The sequence below is a fragment of the Symphalangus syndactylus genome, chromosome 8, assembly GCF_028878055.3.
Source record: "Symphalangus syndactylus isolate Jambi chromosome 8, NHGRI_mSymSyn1-v2.1_pri, whole genome shotgun sequence".
In the NCBI taxonomy this organism is placed as follows: Eukaryota; Metazoa; Chordata; class Mammalia; order Primates; family Hylobatidae; genus Symphalangus; species Symphalangus syndactylus.
In genome coordinates this window covers 127288370-127311881 of record NC_072430.2, presented here as the reverse complement: position 1 = coordinate 127311881, position 23512 = coordinate 127288370, and the positions used below count along the sequence as shown (strand labels likewise).

Genomic DNA, 23512 nt, shown 5'->3' with positions numbered 1-23512 from the left:
GGTGGTGCACGCCTGTAATCCCAGCTGCTCGGGAGGCTGAGGCAGGAGAATCACTTGAACCAGGGAGGCAGAGGTCGCAATGAGCCAAGATCATGCAATTGCACTCCAGCCTGGGCAACGAGAGTGAAACTCTGTCTCAAAAAAAAAAAAAAAGAAAGAAAAAGAAACTAGGGTTGCAAACAGGTTTCCTCTCCAAAGCCAACTCTAGTAAGCTGCAGTGGCTGTAGGGGCACTATACGGAGAAAGACTCCAATGGAGTATTTGTGTCTGATAAGGCTATGGAGAAGGGGGTACCTACATCTCTTGTGCCATGAATTTGCCAAACCTGCTCTTAACTATACGACTCAAACTCACCTGCGGCAATGCTTTGAGTAAGCAAACAGTACACTTTAAATATGTTTCTGTGCTTTTGTGAAATTTAAACATTTTTCTCTGTAATTGTCTTACTTTTATAAAACTCTAACACAAGGTATAAAAAACAAGGAAGAGAAGTAATTCCCCCCCACCTCACCTTTGGTGGTTAAGAGGGGGATAGTGCACCCTCTGCAGACCAGATGCCGGATCTTCCGGTAGCTTGGAGGGTTTAGTGCGCCCTCTAGTGTGCCCTCTGGACCAGGCTGGACTCTGAAAACAGAAACAGAACCTGAAAACTCAGCCGTGAATTCTGGTCCTTGGGTGCTTAGTGATATCCTACTAGGTATATAATGACAATAGTGACTTGAGAAATTAATAGGACGTAATGAAAATCTAGAAGACCATGAACGATTCTTTTTTTTTCTTTCTTTTTTGAGACGGAGTCTCACTCTGTCGCCCAGGCTGGAGTGCAGTGGCAAAATGTTGGCTCACTGCAACCTCCACCTCCTGGGTTCAAGCAGTTCCCCGACCTCAGCCTCCTGAGTAGCTGGGATTACAGGTGCCCACTACCATGCCCTAATTTTTGTATTTTTAGTAGAGACGGGGTTTCACTATGTTGGCAAGGCTGGTCTCGAACTCCTGACCTCAAGTGATCCAGCCCACCTCGGCCTCCCAAAGTGCAGGGATAACAGGTGTGAGCCACTGCTCTCGTCTCTTTTTATTTATTTTTTTAATTGTGATTGGGTCTCGCTCTGTCACCCAGGCTGGAGTGCAGGGGCACCATCTCCAGTCACTGCAGCCTTGACCTCCCAAGCTCAGGCGATCCTTCCACCTCAGCCTCCTGAATAGTTGGTACTACAGATGTGTGCCACCATGCCCAGCTAATTTTGCATTTTTTGTAGAGACAGGGTTTTGCTATGTGGCCCAGGCTGGTCTCAACCTCCTGGGCTCAAGAGATCTGCTCACCTCAGTCTCCTAAAGTGCTGGGATTACAGGCGTGAGCCACCAAGCCCGGCCTGGACTCTTATTTCTGAGCCAAGTTATTTTTAATCTAGGAAGACAGCAAGGTGAATATGTTTAGTTTTATCACTGCTGTTACTTCAAGACACAATGAAAGACATTTTCCATTTCTAGTATTCGTAACAGCATGCATGGTGCCTCTCCAAGGGTGTGAGTTGTCACTTACCCGATCCATGATTTCTTTTTCTACATCTGAATACACAAACTGTGTTCATTACTTTATTTGATCATTGTGTTAATATTCATTGAACATTCCTATGTTCCAGGCACCATGCTGGATACTTGGGATGGAACAGAAAAGAAGACATAGTTTGTGTTTCTGACACTAACAGTCCAGTGGGGGAGGGCAGGAAACACCCAGACACCATAGGAAGTGCCAGATGAGGATAAAACAGGTTTTACTCTAAGAGACCATAAACACACATGGGCCTGGGAGGGAATGTTCTGTGTGCTCCTGCTACCCCAAAGCACTGTGGAAACAGTGATCTGCCATCACTTACTAGCACTCATCACATATTCTCGGAAGACAGGACACCAGAACCAAAGTGGCAGCATGTGAAGATATGAAGTAAAGCCAGGAAACAGGTCCTTGAAGTCGGAATAATTTATAGAAAAATTCCCGAAGGCTCCAACTGCCATTATTCCATGGGGGTGAAACCCAAATATATAGTTGTGACTTGGATCCAAATCTTGAGTTTTGATGAGCTACAGCACATTCATATTGAGATTTAAAAAGAAAAGAAAGTTCCCTTATTATTTTCCAATGAGAAACAAAAGGACTAGTTTTTATGTCAAGAGAAAATGGAGAACATGACTCATTTTTGTTCCCTGGGTTGGAGCTGTTTCCAAATTTCGAAACTATCTTCTGAGCCCAGATCCCTTTATATATAGCCTTCTAGATTTTGTCAAGTCAGCTTACAGTTCATTTAGTAATTGGAACCAAATTGCAGCCTTTCTCCCTGCTATGGTTTGAATGTGTCCCTCGAAAGTAAGTGTTTAAAAACTTAATCCCCAACGCAACAGTGTTGGGAGGTGGGGCCTAATGAGGGGTAATTAGGAATGAAAGCAGAGTGAATGGATTAATGCCATTATCACAGAAGTGGGTTTGTTATCTTGGGAGTGAGTTCCTTATAAAAGAATGAATTCAACCCCCTCTTGCTCTTTCTTGCCCTCTCCTGCCCTTCCACCTTGCGCTATGGGCTGATGCAGCAGGAAGGCTCTTGCCAGATGCCAGCATCTTTGGTACCGGCCTTCCCGGCCTCCGCAACTGTGAGAAAAAAAATTGTTTTCTTTATAAATTACCTAGTCTTTGGTATTCTGTTACAGCAGCACAAAACAGACTAAGACATCCCCTCTGAAAAAGAAGCTTGAGATACATGTGATGAAAACAAATTTTCTCTCTTCTCCTAACTCAAAATAATACTTTATAAAACAACTATACTCACATGAAGTGGAAAATAGTCCTTAAAGTGTTTCCAAAGAGTCCAATTTTTGATCCAGCTGGATCTCCTGCCTTCTTGCTCTGGGGTATGCCAGTCAAAGTAAAGCCACATCAAATAAGGGATATAAAGGAACCAATAGTTGTGTATGATCAGCATCACAGTGATTCCAATGGAAATTGGCCCTGTAAGAAAAGAAAAAGTCTCATGGAATCAGAGTCTGTTATCTGCTCACTGTAGTGGCCCATGGCAGGGGGATTAATACATACAAGATATGTTAAACTGAGCCTCAGTTCAGGTAAGGTAATAGAACAAGACAGTGATGACACAGTATTATTTAACATTTATTGGATGTTTACTATATGCCAAGCATTGTGTTATGGACCCTGCCAAGGTATTTTTATTTAATCCTCATATAGCCACATACCAATAAAGTAGCCACAGTACTCTTTATTTTTGAAGGGGGAGGTGGAAGGAATGGGTAGAGGAAACACTGAGCCGTAATGTTCTTTTTAAAAGAGAAAATGGAAGCTTCTAGAGGGGTTAAGTGAGTTGCCCAAGCCACACAGAATATAAGTGGTTGATCTGTCTGATTTTAAGGTCTAACTACTTAGTCATAGCTTTACATCGCCTCCCCTATGTGAACATATGGAAGAATCATCACCGACGGGAGGGATGTAGAGAATTTCCTACTACAGGAAATTCTATCTTCCTACCTTGACCGAGCAGCCATTATTCATGTGCCCACAAAGAGGGCACATTCTAGCAACAAACTTCATTTTCAGGAACTCTGCTGTCAGAGACAGAAGTAGCAAAGGTGGGACTCTTCAGATCTTAGCATGCATCACTTCTTGCAACATTTGATAATGAGAGAGCAATCCTAATTGTTTATGCATCTAATAACATAGCTTCAAAATACATAGGGCAAAAACTGTCAAAACTTGACTTGGGTGGTAGTGACAAGAATGGTTACCTTCAAGTAACACATGAAGCTCAGCTATACATTTTTTAAATGTCTATGTTATATACTACAATTAAAAAATTATGAAAAGAGAAACATGCTAACAAGAGAAAGAGAACGTACATGAAGACATAAGGCCTGGCACATAGTAAATCTTCACTAAATGTCAGCTACTATGACTTTAAGGAATGCTGTTGCTGCTTTCTCTTCTATAACACACTGCAGTCTCCAATCTAGGGCTCATTTCCACCCCCGAACTCTTATCTACTGCCAGTCAACTTTGTTAAAGACAACCCTGTCCCCAAATGATCCATCAAAGTATCTGAGAAACAGTGTTTAATCTATTATTGAAATATATACATATATACTGACATATATATTTTACCAAAAACAGAACATTTATTTATATTTTTTCTTTCTTTTTTTTTTTGAGACGGAGTCTCGCTCTGTTGCCCACACTAGAGTGCATGGGTGCAATCTTGGCTCACTGCAGCCTCTGCCTCCTGGTTCAAGCGATTTTCCTGCCTCAGCCTTCCAGGTAGCGAGGATTACAGGCGCACACCACCATGCCCAGCTAATTTTTGTATTTTTTAATAGAGACAGGGTTTTGCCATGTTGGCCAGGCTGGTCTCAAACTCCTGACCTCAAATGATCCGCCCGCTTCAGCCTCCCAAAATGTTGGGATTACAGGTGTGAGCCACCGCACCTGGACTATTTATATTTCTTGATACATATAAATCAATAAACTTCTCAGATACATCATTAAACCCAGTCAGGAAACTGACTTGCTGCTCTCTCCAGAGTTGGTTAAAGGTTAAAAGACTGGATGAAAGATTAAGGCAGCGTGTGTCCTCCACACCTCTGTGGGGTGTCCTGTTACCTTCTGGACCCACCAGAAAAGCTTCCATGAGTCCAAAGCATGCTGTAAAGAGTGCCCTCTGCCCTCATTCCTACCAGGATCATTCCATTTTGCTTCCTCTGCTTTCTTCTATCCAGATCTGAGTACTGATGATTTGCTACTATTGGTTAGTTTTCTGTTTATTTTGGTAAGATGTGCAAAAAAATGACAGGAAACACGTGGGCCTCATTCTTTTGTACTCAAAGTTTGATCAGATAAGCTACAGTGAAATAGGGCAGGGAAAGAACAGTTACTGAGTGGAGAACCATTCTCCTTCACTGTATATAGGGCATCTCATTTATTCCTCCTTGCAACCCCCAAGGTACACGTTACTGCTCCATTTTACAGTTGTAGAAACTGAGGCTCAGGGAATTTGAGCGTCCAAAGGATTTGCAGCTGGATCTGCCTAATCCTTAAACCCATGCACTTTTTCAAAAAGCCACACTACCCTCCAGCTAATGGTAATAACACTGTAGACTAACTTATTACAGGTGCATAAGCAGGTTCATAAGCATAAAGAAGCAGGCAAGTGGGAGGTTCTGTTTTCCTTTCTACAAAGATGGAAAAACTGACACCAAAAGCAAACTGACCTAATTTTAATCATAGAGTGAGCCAGGAACAGATCCAAAAATAATGTCCCCAAGCTGCGAATTCAATATTCCACTAACCGAACCCCGGCTACCTGAATACATGCTGCATATCTCTTTAATGCTCATTACATGTTTTGCATCAAAGGAAGAAAACACAGCCGGGCACAGTGGCTCATGCGTGTAATCCCAGCACTTTGGGAGGCTGAGGTGGGTGGATACCTGAGGTCAGGAATATGAGACCAGCCTGGCCAACATGGAGAAACCCCGTCTCTACTAAAAATACAAAAATTGGTGGGGTGTGGTGGTGGGCACCTGTAATCCCAGCTATTTGGGAGGTTGAGGCAGGAGAATCGCTTAAACCCAAGAGGCGGAGGTTGTAGTGAGCCGAGAGCACGCCGTTGCACTCCAGGCTGGGCAACAAGAGAGAGACTCCATCTCAAAAAAAAAAAAAAAAAAGAAGAAAACACTATAAAAACTAGGTAACTAGATAACCTCTATTTTCTATTTTCTATACATGCTGCATATCTCTTTAATGCTCATTACATGTTTTCCATGTATAATAATTAAGATGTAGGTCTGGAATTGAACTGCTAATTGGAATTTGCCACTGACTAGCTTCCTGACCCGGGACAAATTCTATGAGCTCTTGGTCCTCAATTCTATTGCCAGTAAAATGGGCTTATGACAGCTCCTGTTTCCAAACACCACAAAGGGAATAAATAACATGAGGGTGTACAGTTCCTGGCACAGAACTAGTATTCATCAAATGTGAGCCACTGTTATAATAACTTTCTTTACTATTACACATTTGGAGAATGCAAAATGTAGCTGCAGATGGGACATCAGGCAAGTTCCTGTCACTCAACAAAAATTACTCTTAAAATTTTCCTTTTGGCCTTTTTTCCCCTATGAACAGGTTATGTTTCTTTAATATGGCTGACCACACATTTTTAAATATTCTGTATTTTATCACTTACAATTATTTCACATTAGCTGTTTGGTATTACAATGTTATTTTTAACAACTGATCAGCATTCCATCGATTACCAGTGCTAATTCAACCATTCCCTTCATTTTAAACATCTGTGATTCTAACAGTTTTTCTCTGTAAATGTAATCTTGCATAAAGTTCCCCCACATTTTGATTTACTTCCATAAGATAATAAGAAGTAAAATACAGCCGGGCACGGTGGCTCACGCTTGCAATCCCAGTACTTTGGGAGGCTGAGGCAGGTGGATCACGAGGTCAGGCTTTTGAGACCAGCCTGGCCAACATGGCGAAACCCTGTCTCAACTAAAAATACAAAAATTAGCTGGGCATGGTGGCAGGCACCTGTAATCCCAACAACTTGGGAGGCTGAGGCAGGAGAATTGTTTGAACCTGGGAGGTGGAGGTTGCCGTGAGCCGAGATTGCACCACTGCACTCCAGCCTGGGTGACAGGGCAAGACTCTGTCTCAAAAAAAAAAAAAAAGAAGTTAAATACTGGATGGCTAAGCAGAAACATCTTTGTCACCTGATACACTTTGATATTTTGCTATCCAAAGAAGTTGTTCTAATTTAAATTCCCACTCTAGACATTACACACATTTTCTGCTTCAAATCATAAAGAGCATCACGATAGTTTTGTAATCCTTTCTTCTTTCTTTTTTTTTTTTTTTTTTTTGAGACAGAATCTCACCCCATTGCCCAGGCTGGAGTGCAATGACATGATCTCAGCTCACTGCAACCTCTGCCTCTTGGGTTCAAGGGATTCTCCTGCCTCCGTCTCCTGAATGGCTGGGATTACAGGCATGTGCTACCACGCTCGGCTAATTTTTGTAGTTTTAGTAGAGACGGGATTTCACCATGATGGCCAGGTTGGTCTTGAACTCCTGACCTCAGGTGATCCACCCACCTAGGCCTCTCAAAGTGTTGGGATTACAGGCGTGAGCCACTGCACCTGGCCCTGTAATCCTTTGATTCTAAATGGTATTGAAAGAAGAAAACACTATAAAAACGAGGTGACTAGATAACCTCTATTTTCTATTTTTATCTCATTAAGCAATTCAAGTAACTTGATTCTTCTAAATTGGAGTTCAAAGAGAAGAGGAAGATACAAAGGTCTATGCCATTACATTGTGCAGCTCTCGAAACTCATGTTGATAACTTTAAAAGTTGTCTAGATTCACAAACCAAGTTGAGTTGAAGGCCTGAATTTTAGCTGGGTTGATTTATCTCTATTCTGGATTAAAAACCACAACTCAGCTTCCTATCAATGATGCTCTATTTTCACTTAGCTCACATAGATTCTACTTTCTCCAGATTGTTGAGGAAGCTGTCCCTCACTCACTTTTTTTTTTTGAAATGGAGTCTCACTCTGTTGCCCAGGCTGGAGTGCAGTGGTGTGATCTCAGCTCACTGAACCTCCACCTCCTGGATTCAAGTGATTCTCCTGCCTCAGCCTCCCAAGTAGCTAGGATTACAGGCACGCGCCACTATGCCTGGCAAATTTTTGTATTTTTAGTAGAGGTGGGGTTTCGCCATGTTTGCCAGGCTGGTCTAGAACTCCTGACCTCAGGTGATCCACCCACCTCAGCCCTACAAAGTGCTGGGATTACAAGCGTGAGCCACTGCACCCGGTCCTTTTTTTTTTTTTTTTTTAATTTAAGTGAAATTCACATAACATAAAAAACTAGCGATTTTAAAGAGAACACTCTGGTGGCATTTAATTCACAATGTTGTACAACTACTACCACCATCTAGTTCCCAAACATCCCCCTTATTTCGAAGTAAAACCCTTTACCCATTAAGCAGTTACTACCCATTCCTCCCTCCCCTCCACCGCTGGCAATTACCAATCTGAAGTCTGTCTCTTTTTTTTCTTCTTTTTTTTTTTTTTTTTTGAGACAGGGTCTCACTTTGTCACTCAGGCTAGAGTGCTGTGGCATGAACGTGGCTCACTGCAGCCTCGACCTCTTGGGCTCAGGTGATCCTACCACCTTAGCCTCCCAAGTAGCTGGGACTAGAGGTGCGCACCATGATACCTGGCTAATTTTTGTAGTTTTTGTAAAGATAGGATCTTGCCATGTTGCCCCGGCTAATCTTGAACTCCTGAGCTCAACGAATCCACCTGCCTCGGCCTTCCAAAGTGCTGGGATGACAGGTGTGAGCCACTGTACCTGGCTGTAGTCTGTTTCTGTGGATTTACCCACTTTTGATATTCATATGAATGGAATGGTATAATACGTGACCTTTTGTAGACTTTTGTTTAACATCAAGTTTTTTGTAGACCTTTGTTTAACATCAAGGTTTTGAGGTTCATCCATGTTGTAGCATGCATCAGTACTTCATTCCTTTTTATAGCTGAACAATATTCCCATGTACCTATACACTGTAATCTGCTTATTCATGCATCTGTTGATGGATATTTGGGTTGCTCCCACCTTTGGCTACTGTGAAGAGTGCCACAATGCCCCTATCACTGGAACCTTACTAAATGTTTGAAACAAGTAAGGCTCCAGCAAAGTGTATGTGTGATCATCGAATTTAGTACCACCAATAAAGGGACAAAATGACATGATGCCTCCTCACCGGATCTAATGGGAAATACATTCCATCACCTTAGTCAAGTCCAGGTTGGGGGGCACTCTACAAGATAACTGGCTTGGGCTGTTTAAAAATAATCAACCTTATAAAAGCTTTAAAAACAAATTAAAGGTATAGGAACTGGTCTACTTATAAAGGAAAAGTTGAAGACAATGAGGGAAATTTGAATATAAACCATATATTAAATAAGATTATTATATCCCTGATAAATTTCTTGGGTATGATAGTAGGATTTTGATTATACAGAAAATTCTTGTTTTCAGGTGATACATGCTACAGTATTTAGAGATGAAATGTTATGATGTTTACAACTTAGTTTCTTCTAAATTGTTCAGCAGCAACAACAAAGTGTGTGTGTGCACGTGTGTGTGTGTGTGTGGTTAGAGGGAGAGAAAGCAAATGTGGCAGAATGCTAAAAAGTTGCTAAATCTAGATAAAAAAGAATATGTTTTCAAAAATTTTTATTTTATTATGGTAAGAGCAGTTAACATGCAATTACCCTCGTAACAAACATTTGTGTACACAAGTATACAACGCAGTATTGTTAGTTGTAAGTACCATGTCTGTGACATAATAATATTTGATCTCTGCCCCCAGTTCCTGGCCTAGGGCTCCTAAAATGGTTGTAATTTCCTGATCAACAGGGGTGCTAGGTACATCTTTCCATCTTTTGTTCTAATATTTGGACCCCAGTCCTGACTCTGAGCTCCCAATCCCTTGGAACTTCCTGAGTGACAGCAATGTCTTTTCTTCTAATGAGGCAACTCTTGGTGGGCTCCAGGATGGTGGCTGGTCACTGAAAGACTAAGCAGTCACTAGATGCTTGGAACCTGCAGCCCCACCCCCATCGTCAGGGAGAGGAGAAGGGCTGGAAATGGAGTTAGTGACTGATCATGTGAGTAACTGATCATGCCTAAATGACGAAGGCTCCATAAAGTCCAGAGTTCAGACAGCTTCTGGGTTGGTGAACACAATCACAAGCTGAGAGATTGGTGTACCCCAACGCCATGAGGACAGAAGCTCCTGTGCTTTGGAACCTTCCAGACCTCTACCTAGGTACCTCATCATCTATATCCTTTATCATATCCATTATAATAAACTGCCAAACATAAGTGTTTTTGTGAGTGCGATGAGCCATCATAGCAAATGACACAGTCCAAGGAGGAGGTCGTGTGAATCCTCAATTTGTAGCCAGTCAGAAAGAAGCACAAGTGCCAACCTGGACTTGTGGTTGGCATTTAAAGTTGGGGCAGTCTTGTAGACTGAACTCTTCACCTGTGAGACCTAGCTCCAGGTAGACAGCATCAGAACTGAACCATAGAATACCTAACTGGTGTCTGGAGAGTTGGAGAAGGGTTGGTCCAGCAAAATCAGGGACATAAATTTTCAGTTTCCATGAATCGAAGACTTTCGGCAAGGAGTGGTGGCCAGATCTGTGGCTTCTGGAAAGCGCTTAAGTGCTTACACAGACAATTCCCATATATTAATGATTTTCCCTCTGTTGTCTCTACCCTTTCTTACTCCATTCCATTCACCTAGCTATTTACAATAAGTGAAATTGTTCTATAAAATCTCCACGGGCGATCTGCATCAGCCAAAACATTGTGAAAACCATTGAATGTTTATTTACTTGCATTAAATAATCACCATAATTAAGAAATAATTTAAGACTTTAACTTGTATATGTATTCTTTCTTCCTATTCTCATCCAAAAAATTTTCATTTTTTTTCTGCATGAAAACTGTTTCCATACTTATTTTAACCATTTAATGTAGTATGGAGAAAGTAAGTAAAATTCAGAGGCAAGCAAAAATCCATTAGCACCTTTTCCTTCTTACTCCTGGAGACACTATATTTTTTAAATACCTATTTGTGCCATCTGTAGAATATAAGAATGTAAGTGTAAATTCTTCTGATTTTAAAAATTTCTATTTTAAGAGAACTTGCCTCCCAGAGTTTTTAAGGATTGTGCTAAAAGACAAATCTCATCAGACCCCTTTGCAGAATTTGGCAGCCTAGTTTTCTTCATATGTTGGTTTATTCTACACTGCTTTTAAAAAGTGTTACATACAGGGAAATACATTTTTCTTGTTTTATAGCACAGTCAATATTGAACCTACTTCCTTGCCTGATGAAGGCAAATAAATAACAACAAAGATCTGGCTGAAACCAGCCCCACGTTCTGAATATTTCAGGAAGGTTTCTATAAACACAAATACTTTGTACAGTTCAAACTGAAATCCATGGAGATAATCCATAATAAAAGAGACACACTAGTGTTTACGAAAGCCCAAGGATCCCTCGCATAATGTTAAAATGTACTTTCTCCAAATTTTCCAGATTAAAGGAACTACAAAGACAAAATAATGTGAAAAGACAAAATTACAGCAAATTTAGTTATGGAGCTAATTGACTTTTATTCACTATTCATCAATCAGGGCAGCCTCCATTCTGCAAAATAGGAGGAGAGCTTTTACTGAGAAATGGTGGAACAGTGGGTAAGGTAGAAACAAGGAAAACAGAACAAGAGGGAAGAAAAAGTAGATTGGCTATTGTCATGCCACTTCAGGTTTCTTTTTTATAAAGGTTAAAGCAAAGCAGACTTCCTTATTACACTGACTGAGGCAGACTGGATCTCCTGTTTTCAGGAAAACTGGTCTGTTTGGAGATCTACCTGCTTCCTTGAAGTTTCAAGTTTGATCATGTGGCACATAGGATGAGTGACTCCACTTTGGTTTGCTCAGGTCTGCTGGAGCCTAGTGCAGGAGCTCAGTCCAAAACAATGACTGCCCATAATTTCTGTTTAACACAACTAAATACAACATGTGGATTCCTTTGCTCTACAGGACATTAGTAAGGGAACTTCTGAAATATGAATAATGCTGTAGGTCATAGTATTGTATTGTTATTTTTCTGATTTGGGTCACTGCGGCTATGGAAGAGAAATGTTCTTGGTTTTAGGACATATGTGCTGTAATCAGTTCAGTTAGTTTTCTACAAATTAAACTATAAGCGAATTCCCATCAAACAGCAATCCCAATCAAAATCCCAGGAGGCTTTTTTTGGTGTGGAATTTGTTAACCTGATCCTAAAATGCATATGGAAATGATAAGGACTTGGAATAATCAAAACACCTGTGAAAAACAACAACACCAACAAAGTTTGAAGACTAACAGTATCTGATTCCAAGAATTATTATAAAGCTATGATAATCAAAACAACAGGGTACTGGCATCAAGATAGATAAACAGATCAATGGCACAGAATAGAGTCTAGAAATAAACCCATGCATATATGGACAATTGATATTTGATAAAAGCACAGAGGCAATGCAGTAGAGAGCAGATAGTGATCTTTCAAAAAAGAGCTGGAACCATTGGATTATACATATGCAAAAAAAATGGATTTAGACACTGTACCATACACAAAAATTAACCCTAAATAGATCATAGATCTATATGGAAAATCTAAAATTATTAACACTGGTAGGAGAAAATACAGAAGAAAATTTTTGTGACCTTGGATTAGCAAAGAATTTTTTTTTTTTTTTTTGAGACGGAGTTTTTTGCTCTCGTCACCCAGGCTGGAGTGCAATGGGGCGATCTCAGCTCACTGCAACCTCCACCTCCTGGGTTCGAGCAATTCTCTTGCCTCAGCCTCCCAAGTAGCTGAGACTACAGGCACCCGCCACCATGCCCAGCTAATTTTTATATTTTTAGTAGAGGCAGGGTGTCCCCACACTGGCCGGGCTGGTGTTGAACTCCTGACCTCAGGTGATTCACCTGCATCGGCCTCTCAAAGTGCTGGGATTACAGGCATGAGTCAGCATGCCCAGCCAGATTAAGCAAAGATTTTAAAGATATGACACCCAACACAATCTATTAAAAAAATGGATACACTTGACTTCATCAAAATTAAAACTTCCGCTCTTCAAAAGACACTGTTAAGAGATTGAAAGGGTAATCCATAGACTGAAAGAAAAATCAATACAAAGCTCATCGCTGATAAATGACTTTATATCTAGAATACACAAGAACTCTCAAAACTCAGCAATAGGAAAACAAGCAATCCAATAAAACCCAGGCAAAAGATTTAAACAGATAGTTCAACAAGGAGTAGAGATGGCAACTAAGCACATGAAAAGACGCTCACGGTCATTAGTCATTGAGGAAATGCAAATTAAAGCCACAATGAGACACCACTACACACTTATTAAAATTGCAAAAGTTGGGGCTCAGCAACATTCTCTTGGCTCCTGGTGGTCAGTGGGGGAAGTGTGTGGGCAAGTCGGCACTCACCATCCAGTTAATCCAGTCCTATTTTCTAATGGGTTATGACCCAATCGCTTAAGATTCCTATGCAAAGCAGTGTGTGATAGATAACACAGCAGGCTGGCTAGATATTTTATATAAAGCAGAACAAGAAGAGTTTGGTTGGAGCCATGAGACAACAGAATATCAGGACTGGTGAGGGCTTCCTGTTGGTCTTTTGAGTCACAAGTCAAGGCAGTTTTGGAAAAAATCTATATATTTCAAAGACAGATTCTCAGAGTAAAGGATTATGATGAATTTCCAATGATTTTATTTGGCAATAAAGCAGATCTGGATCATTAAAGACAAGTAACACAGGAAGGACACAGTTAGTACGGCAACTTAAGGCAGCAGACCCAGAAGGCATTAGCAAAGATTAGAATGAATGTAGATTAAGCTTTCCATTAACTTGTCCAAGTTACAAGGAAATTTCAAGAGCAGTAATTTCCTTCTTCACCAGAACCGACACGGAAAGAAAAAGACAAGAAAGGCTGCTACTGTGTCATTTTCTAGAATCCTTTGAGTTTTAGCTATCAGCATCCAGGAAAAGCCCTCATCTTCTTTTTCTCTCCTTATAGTTTACATCTCATTAGTACCTTTCTAGCCTTAGACAAATGATCACCACGTTAGCCTTAGACCAAGAAGCTGGTGAGTCCTTTCCATGAAGCTAATACAATGGTCATTTCCAGACAAATTTAAAGGAAACGCCAAGGCTGCTTCAAAATTTCTGATTTCATTAAAATATGTATGCCAAGCGTGGTAGCTTTTTAGTAGAGACAGGGTTTCACCGTGTTAGCCAGGATGGTCTTGATCTCCTGACTTCGTGATCCACCCGCCTCGGCCTCCCAAAGTGCTGGGATTACAGGTGTGAGCCATTATGCCCGGCCAATAAGTATTTGTATATGTTTATAAGCAAATATACTTCACAACATACCTTGTAAATATGTAAAGATAAGTATTTAATTCTCATTGTTCACTTTTAACTGACAAAACATAAAAAGTGGAAACTACAGAAGCTGTGGTAGAACTTCTACTTGCTGGTCTGGTTTTGGTTGTACCCACCTTTGGCCAGTCACATATCTACTCAAGAAACCTTCCCAATAGAGTACAACAGGATGAGACTCTGAAATCATTTTCAGTATCCCCTACTAGATATTGACTGTTATATCTAAAGTATGAAGTGTAAAACTTTAGTTGACAATTAGTATAATTGTGGATGGCTTCTGATTTTGTTTTTTAATTCTGTGGATTGTGTTTAAACAATTCAAAAGCATGTTCCTGATTTTTAGATACTAAAGTACAAAGTTGTCACTTTATTGAACATGTACAATAATCCCATGAAGTTTATAGAGCATACCCTTATATAGCTTCAGGTGCTAGAATTAAAATTGATCAGTATCACAAGAAAAAAAATTGCAAAAATTCAAAAGACTACATCGAATGATGGTAAGGACATGGAGCGATTAGAGCTCTTATGCCCTGCCAGTGAGAATGTAAAATGATATAATACTTTGGAAGAAACTGGTGGTTTCTGGAAAAGTTAAACCTGCAACTGTCATATAATCAAGGCATTACATTCTTGGTTTGCCTATGAATAAAGAAAGTATATGTTCATACAAAGATCTGTAGGTGAAAGTTCATGGTAGTATTATTCATAATAGCTATGAGCCAAATATTCATCAATAGATGGCTGGAGAAATTGCAATATATCCATGCAAGAGGATGCTGCTTAGAAACAAAAAGCAATGAACTATTGATATATATGAGAAACAGTCTCAAAATAATTATGCTGAGTGAAAGAAGCCAGACAAAAAGAGAGTATATATGATGTGATTCCACTTATACAAAACTCTAGAAAATGCAAACTAATCTGTGGTGACAGATCAGCTCAGGCACAGTGTGGCTCACTCCTGTAATCCCAGCACTTTTGAGAGGTCAAGGTGGGAGGATCCCTTGAGCCAAGGGGTTCAAGACCAGCCTAGACAACATAGAGAGACCCCATCTGTATTTAAAAAAAAAAAAAAAAAGGAGATCAGTGGTTGCTTGGGAAGGGGGGTGGGGGAGCAGAGAAGGAGGGCTTACTATTTGATTTTATTACTAAATGAAACATTTTGCTACTTTAAAATATATTCCAAGTACTAATAGCTTAAACTCACTTTCCTGGTGATGGCAAGAAAAATGTATTCTGGGATTTTGATTTAGAGTTCTTAAAACACCATTAATAAAACATCTCTTGTCACCACTGGAAGTAACTATTATATCAACTCCTTACTTGAAACTTGATAATTAAATGGAAAGAAGAGAGCATTTATCCTTTCTTTCCTGTAAGAGTTGAATTGTAGGGTAGTCAAATGGTGCTACATGATGAGACCAAATTTTTAACTGCAGAAACTCTAGCTAATAAACGAAGAATAAATGATAGAATAAGAAAATTACCCTTTGGGAGGCCGAGGCGGGCAGATCACAAGGTCGGGAGATCGAGACCATCCTGGCTAACACCGTGAAACCCAGTCTCTACTAAAAATACAAAAAATTAGCCGGGCTTGGTGGCGGGCGCCTGTAGTCCCAGCTATTCAGGAGGCTGAGGCATGAGAATGGCATCAACCTGGGAGGCGGAGCTTGCAGTGAGCTGAGATTGCACCACTGCACTCCAGCCTGGGCGACAAAGTGAGACTCTGTCTCAAAAAAAAAAAAAAAAAAAAAAAAAAAACAGGTAATTCAGGCAAGGATCATGACTTAAATCACTAGATGAAAGTTGCAGCATGCCAGTCATCACCTCGTATTACTTCCTTCCTAGACCCACTGACCAATGAAGTGCACAGCAACACCTGGGAAGAAGTCTTGCCCAAAAGGTTTCATCTAAATCTAATCAAGCATTTAGCTCTAACTTCCATCTTTTAAAAGAAATACAAAGGATAGAGGAACAGTTAGCCCTACAAAGAAGCAGACAAACTCACAAAGTGAGACGTCCTGCAGGACCCATGTCAAATGGTCTCTTCAAGGCTTCATTGACAAGAGAACAAAGGGGAGACACTGTTCTACATGAAAGACATATAAACCAAATATAACACACGGATCTTATTTGGATTTAGGTTCAAAGAAATTGCCAGTAAAAGTGTATTGTGTCTGGGTGCAGTGCCTAGCGCTCCCATTACTTTGGGAGGCTGAGGCAGGAGGATCACTTGAGCCTGGGAGTTTGAGACCAGCCAGGGCAACATAAGGAGGCCCCGTTTCTACCAAAAAGAAAAAAGAACAAGAAAAAAAGTGTAGTTTTGGTACAATTTAGGATATCTGAACTTGGTTTACATGATTTTAAGTAATTTTTGTTAACTATGCTAGGTATGACAAGAGTACTATGGTTACACACAAAATACTTATTTTTAAAATATGCAAACCAAAGTATTTAGTATTAAAATATCTTAATGTGTGAATTCACTAGACACGAAGGATCAACAGACACTGCGGCCTACATGAGGGTGGAGGGTGGAGGATGAGGAGGAAAAGCTACCTACTGGGTACTATGCTGATTATTTGGGTGATGAAATAATCTGTACAATCCCTATGATGCTCAATTTACCTATATAACAAACCTGCACATGTACTCCTGAACGTAAAAGTTAAAAAAAATTATACAAAAAAAGTGATTTGTTTTAAAATATTTTCGCAAAATAATGGATAAAACATATATGGCAACTTATTAAATAAGTATAAACCTAGGTCATGGGTATATGGGAATTCCTACTCTTCTCTCTAGTTTCTGTATGTTTGAAATTTCCCACAATATAATTTCCAAGATATATAATACAAAATATGCTCCTGCTAACACAAATGTCAAATGTGTGAAACAAAAACATTGAGGTGAATTGGATCTAGAACCACTGTAGTTTGATTCAAATTAGACACAGGTCATTGAGCACCTGCCATGTCCTCGTCACTAATCCACTCACATGCGGTCACACGTGTCTCAACTTTCCACTACTGGGCCATGTGATCTTGAGTAATTCACTTTATCTCCTAGGTCCTTCACTGGTAAAATGAGGGTAAGGGGTAGTCCCTCCCTCACTGGGTTGCTGTGAGGATTACATGAGTTAATACTCTAGGGATCTGGTGGGTGCATAGTTCCTATTCTGGGTGATAGACCAGAAACAGCCATTCAACAAGTATTTGTGTATATCTCAAGTATTTGTGTATATCTCAAGTATTTGTGTATATCTTCCATGGGCCAGACATATACTGCGTGTTTCCTCACTAAGCTTGTAGACTAAGACAGCCATAGAGAACTTTCTCAAGTCACCACAGCCATACACAGATACAAGCAATGATAAGTGCCATGAAAGAAAAGAACAGTGGCTATCAGAGATGTGTTGAATGATCAGTTAGGAAGTCAGACTCCAAGTAGAGGCCATTTAAGAGAACAGTTTAGTGGTTAAAGCAGAGACTCTGGGCAGAATACTTGGGTTTGAAACCAGCTCTACTACATCCTGCTAGCTGCATCACCTTGAGCAATTTACTTCACCTCTTAGTTCCCTCGTCTGTACCATGAGTGCAGGAATAGTCCTTACCTCACAGGGGTGTTGTGAAGATTGCTAGTTAATCGTGGATGTTGCTTAGAACAGCACCTGGCACATACCAAGCACTGGATAAGGTTGTGTGTTGTTATCTCCGTGGTGCTTTGATCCAGAGCAACCCTGCCTCACGGTGTGGCCTGTGAGGACTTAATGAGTTAACATTTTGAATTACTTTTTTGGGGGGGGAGGGGGGTGGGTAAATTCTACCTAGCAGCACAGGAGAGTCACTTGGAGAGTTCTTAAAAGAGGAAAAAGGAAAAAAAAAAGGTGTACAGACTGCATTCTGAAACAAATGACTTAGAAATTCCAGGGATGAGCCGGGTGCGGTGGCTCATGCCTGTAATCCCAGCAGTTTGGGAGGCTGAGACGGGCGGATCACCCGAGATTGGGAGTTCGAGACCACTCTGACCAACATGGAGAAACCCTGTCTCTACTAAAATGACAAAATTAGCCAGGTGTGATGGCACATGCCTGTAACCTCAGCTACTCGGCAGGCTGAGGCAGAAGAATCACTTGAACCCGGGAGGCAGAGGTTGCAGTGAGCCGAGATCGCGCCACTGCACTCCAGCCTGGGCAACGAGAGTGAAACTCCGTCTCAAAAATAATAATAATAATAATAAATTCCAGGATGGAGCCTGGGCATCTGTATTTTTTAGAAGCTTCTCCAGTGATTGTCATCTAGAGCCAGAGTTGAGAACCACTGATTCAGCCTTTCGAAATGTAAAAGCAGTTTTAAAAGTGTAAAACTCTCCAGTGCAACGGGTTTATTACTATTATTACCACCCCAATGCTGTACAATCCATGATCTTACAGCATACCCATGATCTTAGTTTTCAGAAGAGTTTATGTTTCAATAGAAGGGTCTTTCTCAAATTCCTCTCTCCTCCCACATCACCCCTATTTACTTCAAGAGCAGAACAAATATGAAGGAAAAAAACAAAAAAACAAAAACAAAAACCACCCAAGTTTTTGCCCCATTTAATGATTCGGCTCGTGTATGTTTCATGGGCTCAACTTGGGAACCAACTGGAACACACACGCTCCTGAGTCAAATTATTTCCAGAGAGAAACCGCTCAACCAAATTCAATGAGTGGTGCAGCCTTCTTTACAGAAAGGTACTGCTATGCATCCAGGAAATCTCCAAAACGGGAAAGGGAACACTGCTCTTTGTCAGGAGGGTGGGGAGACGAAGGAATCAGGTTTTAACTACTGAGGCATTACTTTGCCGTCTATGAATCAACAGTTCGAGGAGCAAGTTTGCCAACTTTTGAGGGGTTAAAGTGCTCAAGCGTTCGATGGGGTCATGGTTACATTTTGGTAGATACAGTCGCCAAAAGTCATCAAGCTGTATCCGTCTAACTGCGCCTTTTATTGTAGGCAAGGTGCACCTCAATTTAAAAAAATGACTCAGGAGAAAATAAAACAGTCGTTAGCGATGAGGAAACCAGAGTCCACGTTAGCTCCAAACGCCCTCTTTGACCTGCCTGCTCTGGCCGACAGGGGAATGAGGGTTGGAAGGTTCTATGCAGGTCCTGGAATCCGGACCGTCCCGAGGGAGGACACGGAGCCCACGCGCCGCGGCCCGCTGGGCGGGGTCCTTTCAGAGCAGCAGGTATTTCAGGACCCACTGCAGCACGGCCACCGTCTGCAGCCGCCGCGCCAGCGGGATGTTGAGCGGTGCAAACTCTACCTTCATGGCGCGGCGGGGCGAGGACGGCGCCAGCCACTGCAGCCTGCACCCACGCTACTCTGCGGCGCCTGTGGGAAGTGCCCGGCGGGATCCGGGCCCCGGGCTGGGCACTGGCTGGGCAGAGAGGAGGAGGCAGAGGCTAGGCAGCGGGCGGGGACTCAACTGCGCCCTGGGTGGGAGGGCGCGCTGGGCTGAGGCTGGGGGCAGCCAATCACACGCGCCGGGCACCAGAGCTGGCCCAGCGCCCTGGCCCCGGAGCAGCTGCAGCGGCCCGGGCGCATTGGGTGGCGCGCCCGGGCGCTGGCAACAGCGCGCCGCGTGGGACACGAGGGACGGGGAGAGGGGTCAGCTGGCAGCCAGCCCAAGCCGGGCAGCGCGGCTCTTGCCGCCTGGCTGAGGACCTGGGATCTCCACCAGGATCTGACCATTGTTCAGCTGATCGATCACCCAGCGCTTGCCTTCAACATCCCACCCCTTCCTTCCAACCCTCTGTGATTGGGGGTTAGTTTGAGGAATCGCACACCAGCTGGAGAGAGGAGCGAGACTTGTTTCTTAACTTATTGATATGTGTCCCCCCCGCCACCTCCAATTTCCCCGGGGAGGGGGAAGGGGACCTGGCTTCCTCACTCTTGGGTCCTCAGTTCCCTACAGGAGCTCTGGGAACCTTTCACTCATTCATTCATTCAACCCACATTTATTGAACACTTGCCACGTGCTGAGCACCATCTGGGTGCTCGGATAACCAAGCTGTCAAGCGCATCCGTGTGAAGAGACCACCAACAGGCTTTGTGTGAGCAAAAAGGCTGTTTATTCACTTGGGGGCAAGTGGGCTGAGTCCGAAAAGAGAGTCAGTGAAGGGAGATGGGGAAGGGGTTGCTTTATAGGAGTTGTCTAGGTAATGGAAAATTACAGTAAAAGGTGGTTATCTATTGTTAGCAGAGGAAGGGGTCACAAGGTACAGGGTAGGGAGATCATAAGACTCATTGTCCAGAAGAAGAATGTCACAAAGTCGATTGATCAGCTAAGGTAGGGCAGGGACAAGTCACAATGGTAAAATGTTGTAATGTTGGTTAATTAGTTAAGGCAGGAACTGGCTGTTTTACTTCTTTGCGTTTTTTTTGGCTGCTCCAGGCTTCTCAGCTCCTGCAGGCCACCTGGATGTGTATGTGCAGGTCACAGAGGTTATAATGGCTGAGCTTTGGCTCAGAGGCCTGACACAAGCTATTCATTGTCTTGTTCTCAGAGTACAGGGAAAAGAGACATAAGCAAAACAACTACACAATTTGGTGTATAATTACAAGTAAGACCCTACTGTGAATGACTAGAAGATTCCAAAACCAAGACTGCTGCATGGTCAGGGAAGTGTCTGAAGAAGTGCCCTTACTTGAGCTGTAGCCAAATCTAGTTAACCCAGGAGTCATCCAGGCAAAGGGAAGCACATATGCAAAGGTCCTGTGGCTGAACTCCAAGAAGAGCTCAAAGAGTGAGAGCTTAGGGGACAAGGGTGAGATTGGGGTGACATCAGGCAAAAAAGGTGGGCAAGGTCCAGACCCTTGCAGACTGTTTTAGGGTTCAAGTTTGAACCCCAAGATCAATACAAGACACTGAAGGGTTTCAATTACGATGTGTTAAATGGATGGCTAGATTCTAAATAGTGCCTAGTCCTTGGGAGCAACACTGCACTTTATTTATAAATATTAATTACCACATAGTTGAAAAACTCAAAATGATGAGTAGCTGTCAAGTTATTGCTGGAGAGGACTTGGAACAGGGCAAAACAACAGAGTTGGCCCTCCCTTCTCCCCCATCTTATGCCCTTTTCTCCTTCAACCTTTTAATATAAAGGGAGTTGGATTAAAACAAATACCAGGGCCACTTGGAGGAGTTGTTTGTGATTTTTTGTATGCAAAACTTGTTTGGGTTTCTTTTTCCTCCTACTTAAGGAGTCACTTTCTTCTTTCCTTTTAGATTTCTCCCTCGAATCTTCCCCCAGTGCTAGGTGGGGACACTATGAAAACACACTATGTCAGGCACTCTGCAGAGCCCTCACAGGCGTAATCTCAAAAACCCTACAAAGTAAGCATTCACTTCAACTTTGCAGCTAAGGAAATCAGGGCTTAAAGTCACACAGCTGGTAAGTGGCAGAATAGAGAAGATTCAAATTTCTATAAAACCTGGAGAGGCGAGTCATCCCTTCATCAACTGAACCAAACATAGAACAAACATTTATGGAGTGCCTGCATTGCCTTGGGCATTGTCCTTCGTACTGATGACACAAATGTGAATTAAGATGAGGTCTCTGTGCCTTTGAGAATTTATGCACATTTACTCATTGACTATTTGTGGAAAGCTTTCTATGTATTAGGCACTGGGTAGGGAAAGGAGATGAGCTACAATGGTGAATAAGAAAGGTCCTTGTCCTGCTGCAGCTCACAGTCTAGTGGGAGAAACAGAAAATACCTACCTATGTGGACAACCAAATTTGTGACAGTGCCCTGAAGGAAACACATAGGCTGATACAGAATAATGGGCACCTATTTAGAACAGATTGGAGGTAGCAAGAGTGGAAGTAGGCATATCCCCTAAGAAGGCTATTGTAGGATGATTGTCGAGGACATGGAAGCTTGGGAAAATAGAGATAGACTTGAGATATGCATGGGACATATAAATGGCAGGACTGTTTGATTAGTTGGATTTCGAATCTATTGGTAAAGAAGACCAAAACACCCAGAACTCCTGATCCTGATCACTTGGAGTTTGTTTGCTTAGTAATGTGTTTGTTACTTTCCCAGAGCACTAAGCTGTTAGATAAGAACTGTCATATCCTGTCACAGCCATCATAGCCAACTGACACAAAGCATGGACTCACCAGCACTCAGTCAATACAACAGTCCATCACAATTTTAATCAACAATTAAATTATTTACTCATCCTTTTGACATTCAACATGTATTTATTTGTTTACATATTGTGTGCCAAGTTACTAGAGTTAAGTGATCATTGGATTGACATAGTGGGAAAGTTTTAATTCATCAAGCTATTCAAAACAATTCTAAATGAGCCTAAGATTCCAGAGCCTAACTGCTATACTAGGCTGCTTCTCAAATAATATAAGGAAGAAAGGGAGTGTTGTCACAACAGAGGAACAAGTCATTGAAGGGTAAGTAGAAGAGTGCTGATGACTGAACCTGTCATTTGGGTTGAGGTGTAGTTATCCATTCAGTCAACAAATATTTTAGCAAATGATTAAAGAAAAATACATTTGGTAGAAGCGTCAGCTTTGTTCCTATGGGCCTGGAATTGGCTAAATATGAGTGAATAATACATATATATGTTTACAATAATTCAATGAAAATGTATCAAGCACTACAGCTGTGGCAAGTCCTGGGGAAGGAACCAACACAGTCCCTTTGAATATCTGGGATTCCACTGATAGGTATGGTTCCTCTTTCTACTTCTCAACTCTGATGAAGAAATAAGAAGGTCACGGCCAGATTGTCTCAACAATTATGAAAGGCTACTCTTGGAATTGAAAAATAAGAAATAATTTCTTTGTTCTACTTATTTCTTCCTGTGCACTTTACTAAAACTAACTTCTACTAGTAGAAAGGTGACAATGTCTTTCTATAACATGATGTTTTACTGTAACTTAAGTAAAAATGTTCTCATTGTTAGGTTAAAAAGGAAATAGTATTCTGTTAGTATTCTGTCTAGACAGAGTCCTTAGAGGGGATAGTTTAGGGCAAAGGTCATGGTTCTGATTTTCATAAGATGCATTAATCATAAAAGTAAGTATTCTCTCTCTCTCTCACATGCACACACACACACACACACATAAACACACACCACTGACAGTGACCAGCTCCGGTTAAAGTAAAATAGAAGGCCATCACTATGGTAGTTTCAATGGAATGTCCTTTAAGAAGTTCTATTTTCAAGGCTCTTTGGAACAAAGTTTAAGAAATTTGCTGTGGTCCCTCTGCATTCTTATTGTCTTCTCAATTAACTATTTGATCAATCTGACAAGGCTCGGGTATGTTTGCTCTGGGGAAAGTTGCAGGAACCTTGCCTGAGAAGGTGAGGCTTCGTAGCCC

General features: G+C 41.7%; 2 protein-coding genes and 1 pseudogene across 2 annotated transcripts in view; 2 read left to right on the top strand and 1 right to left on the bottom strand.

The window, feature by feature from the left end:
- MOGAT1 (monoacylglycerol O-acyltransferase 1) overlaps nucleotides 1-19424 on the bottom strand; it is a 39586-nt gene extending 20162 nt beyond the window's left edge. The window contains 3 exon segments of the mRNA XM_055290778.1: nucleotides 1875-2079; nucleotides 2820-3000; nucleotides 19333-19424. Of these exon segments, the coding sequence (XP_055146753.1) occupies nucleotides 1875-2079; nucleotides 2820-3000; nucleotides 19333-19424 (478 nt within the window).
- Nucleotides 1-23512, top strand: part of FARSB (phenylalanyl-tRNA synthetase subunit beta) — a 246874-nt gene that overhangs the window by 127547 nt on the left and 95815 nt on the right. The window lies entirely within an intron of this gene.
- Nucleotides 11333-13715, top strand: LOC129487328 (ras-related protein R-Ras2-like; annotated as a pseudogene).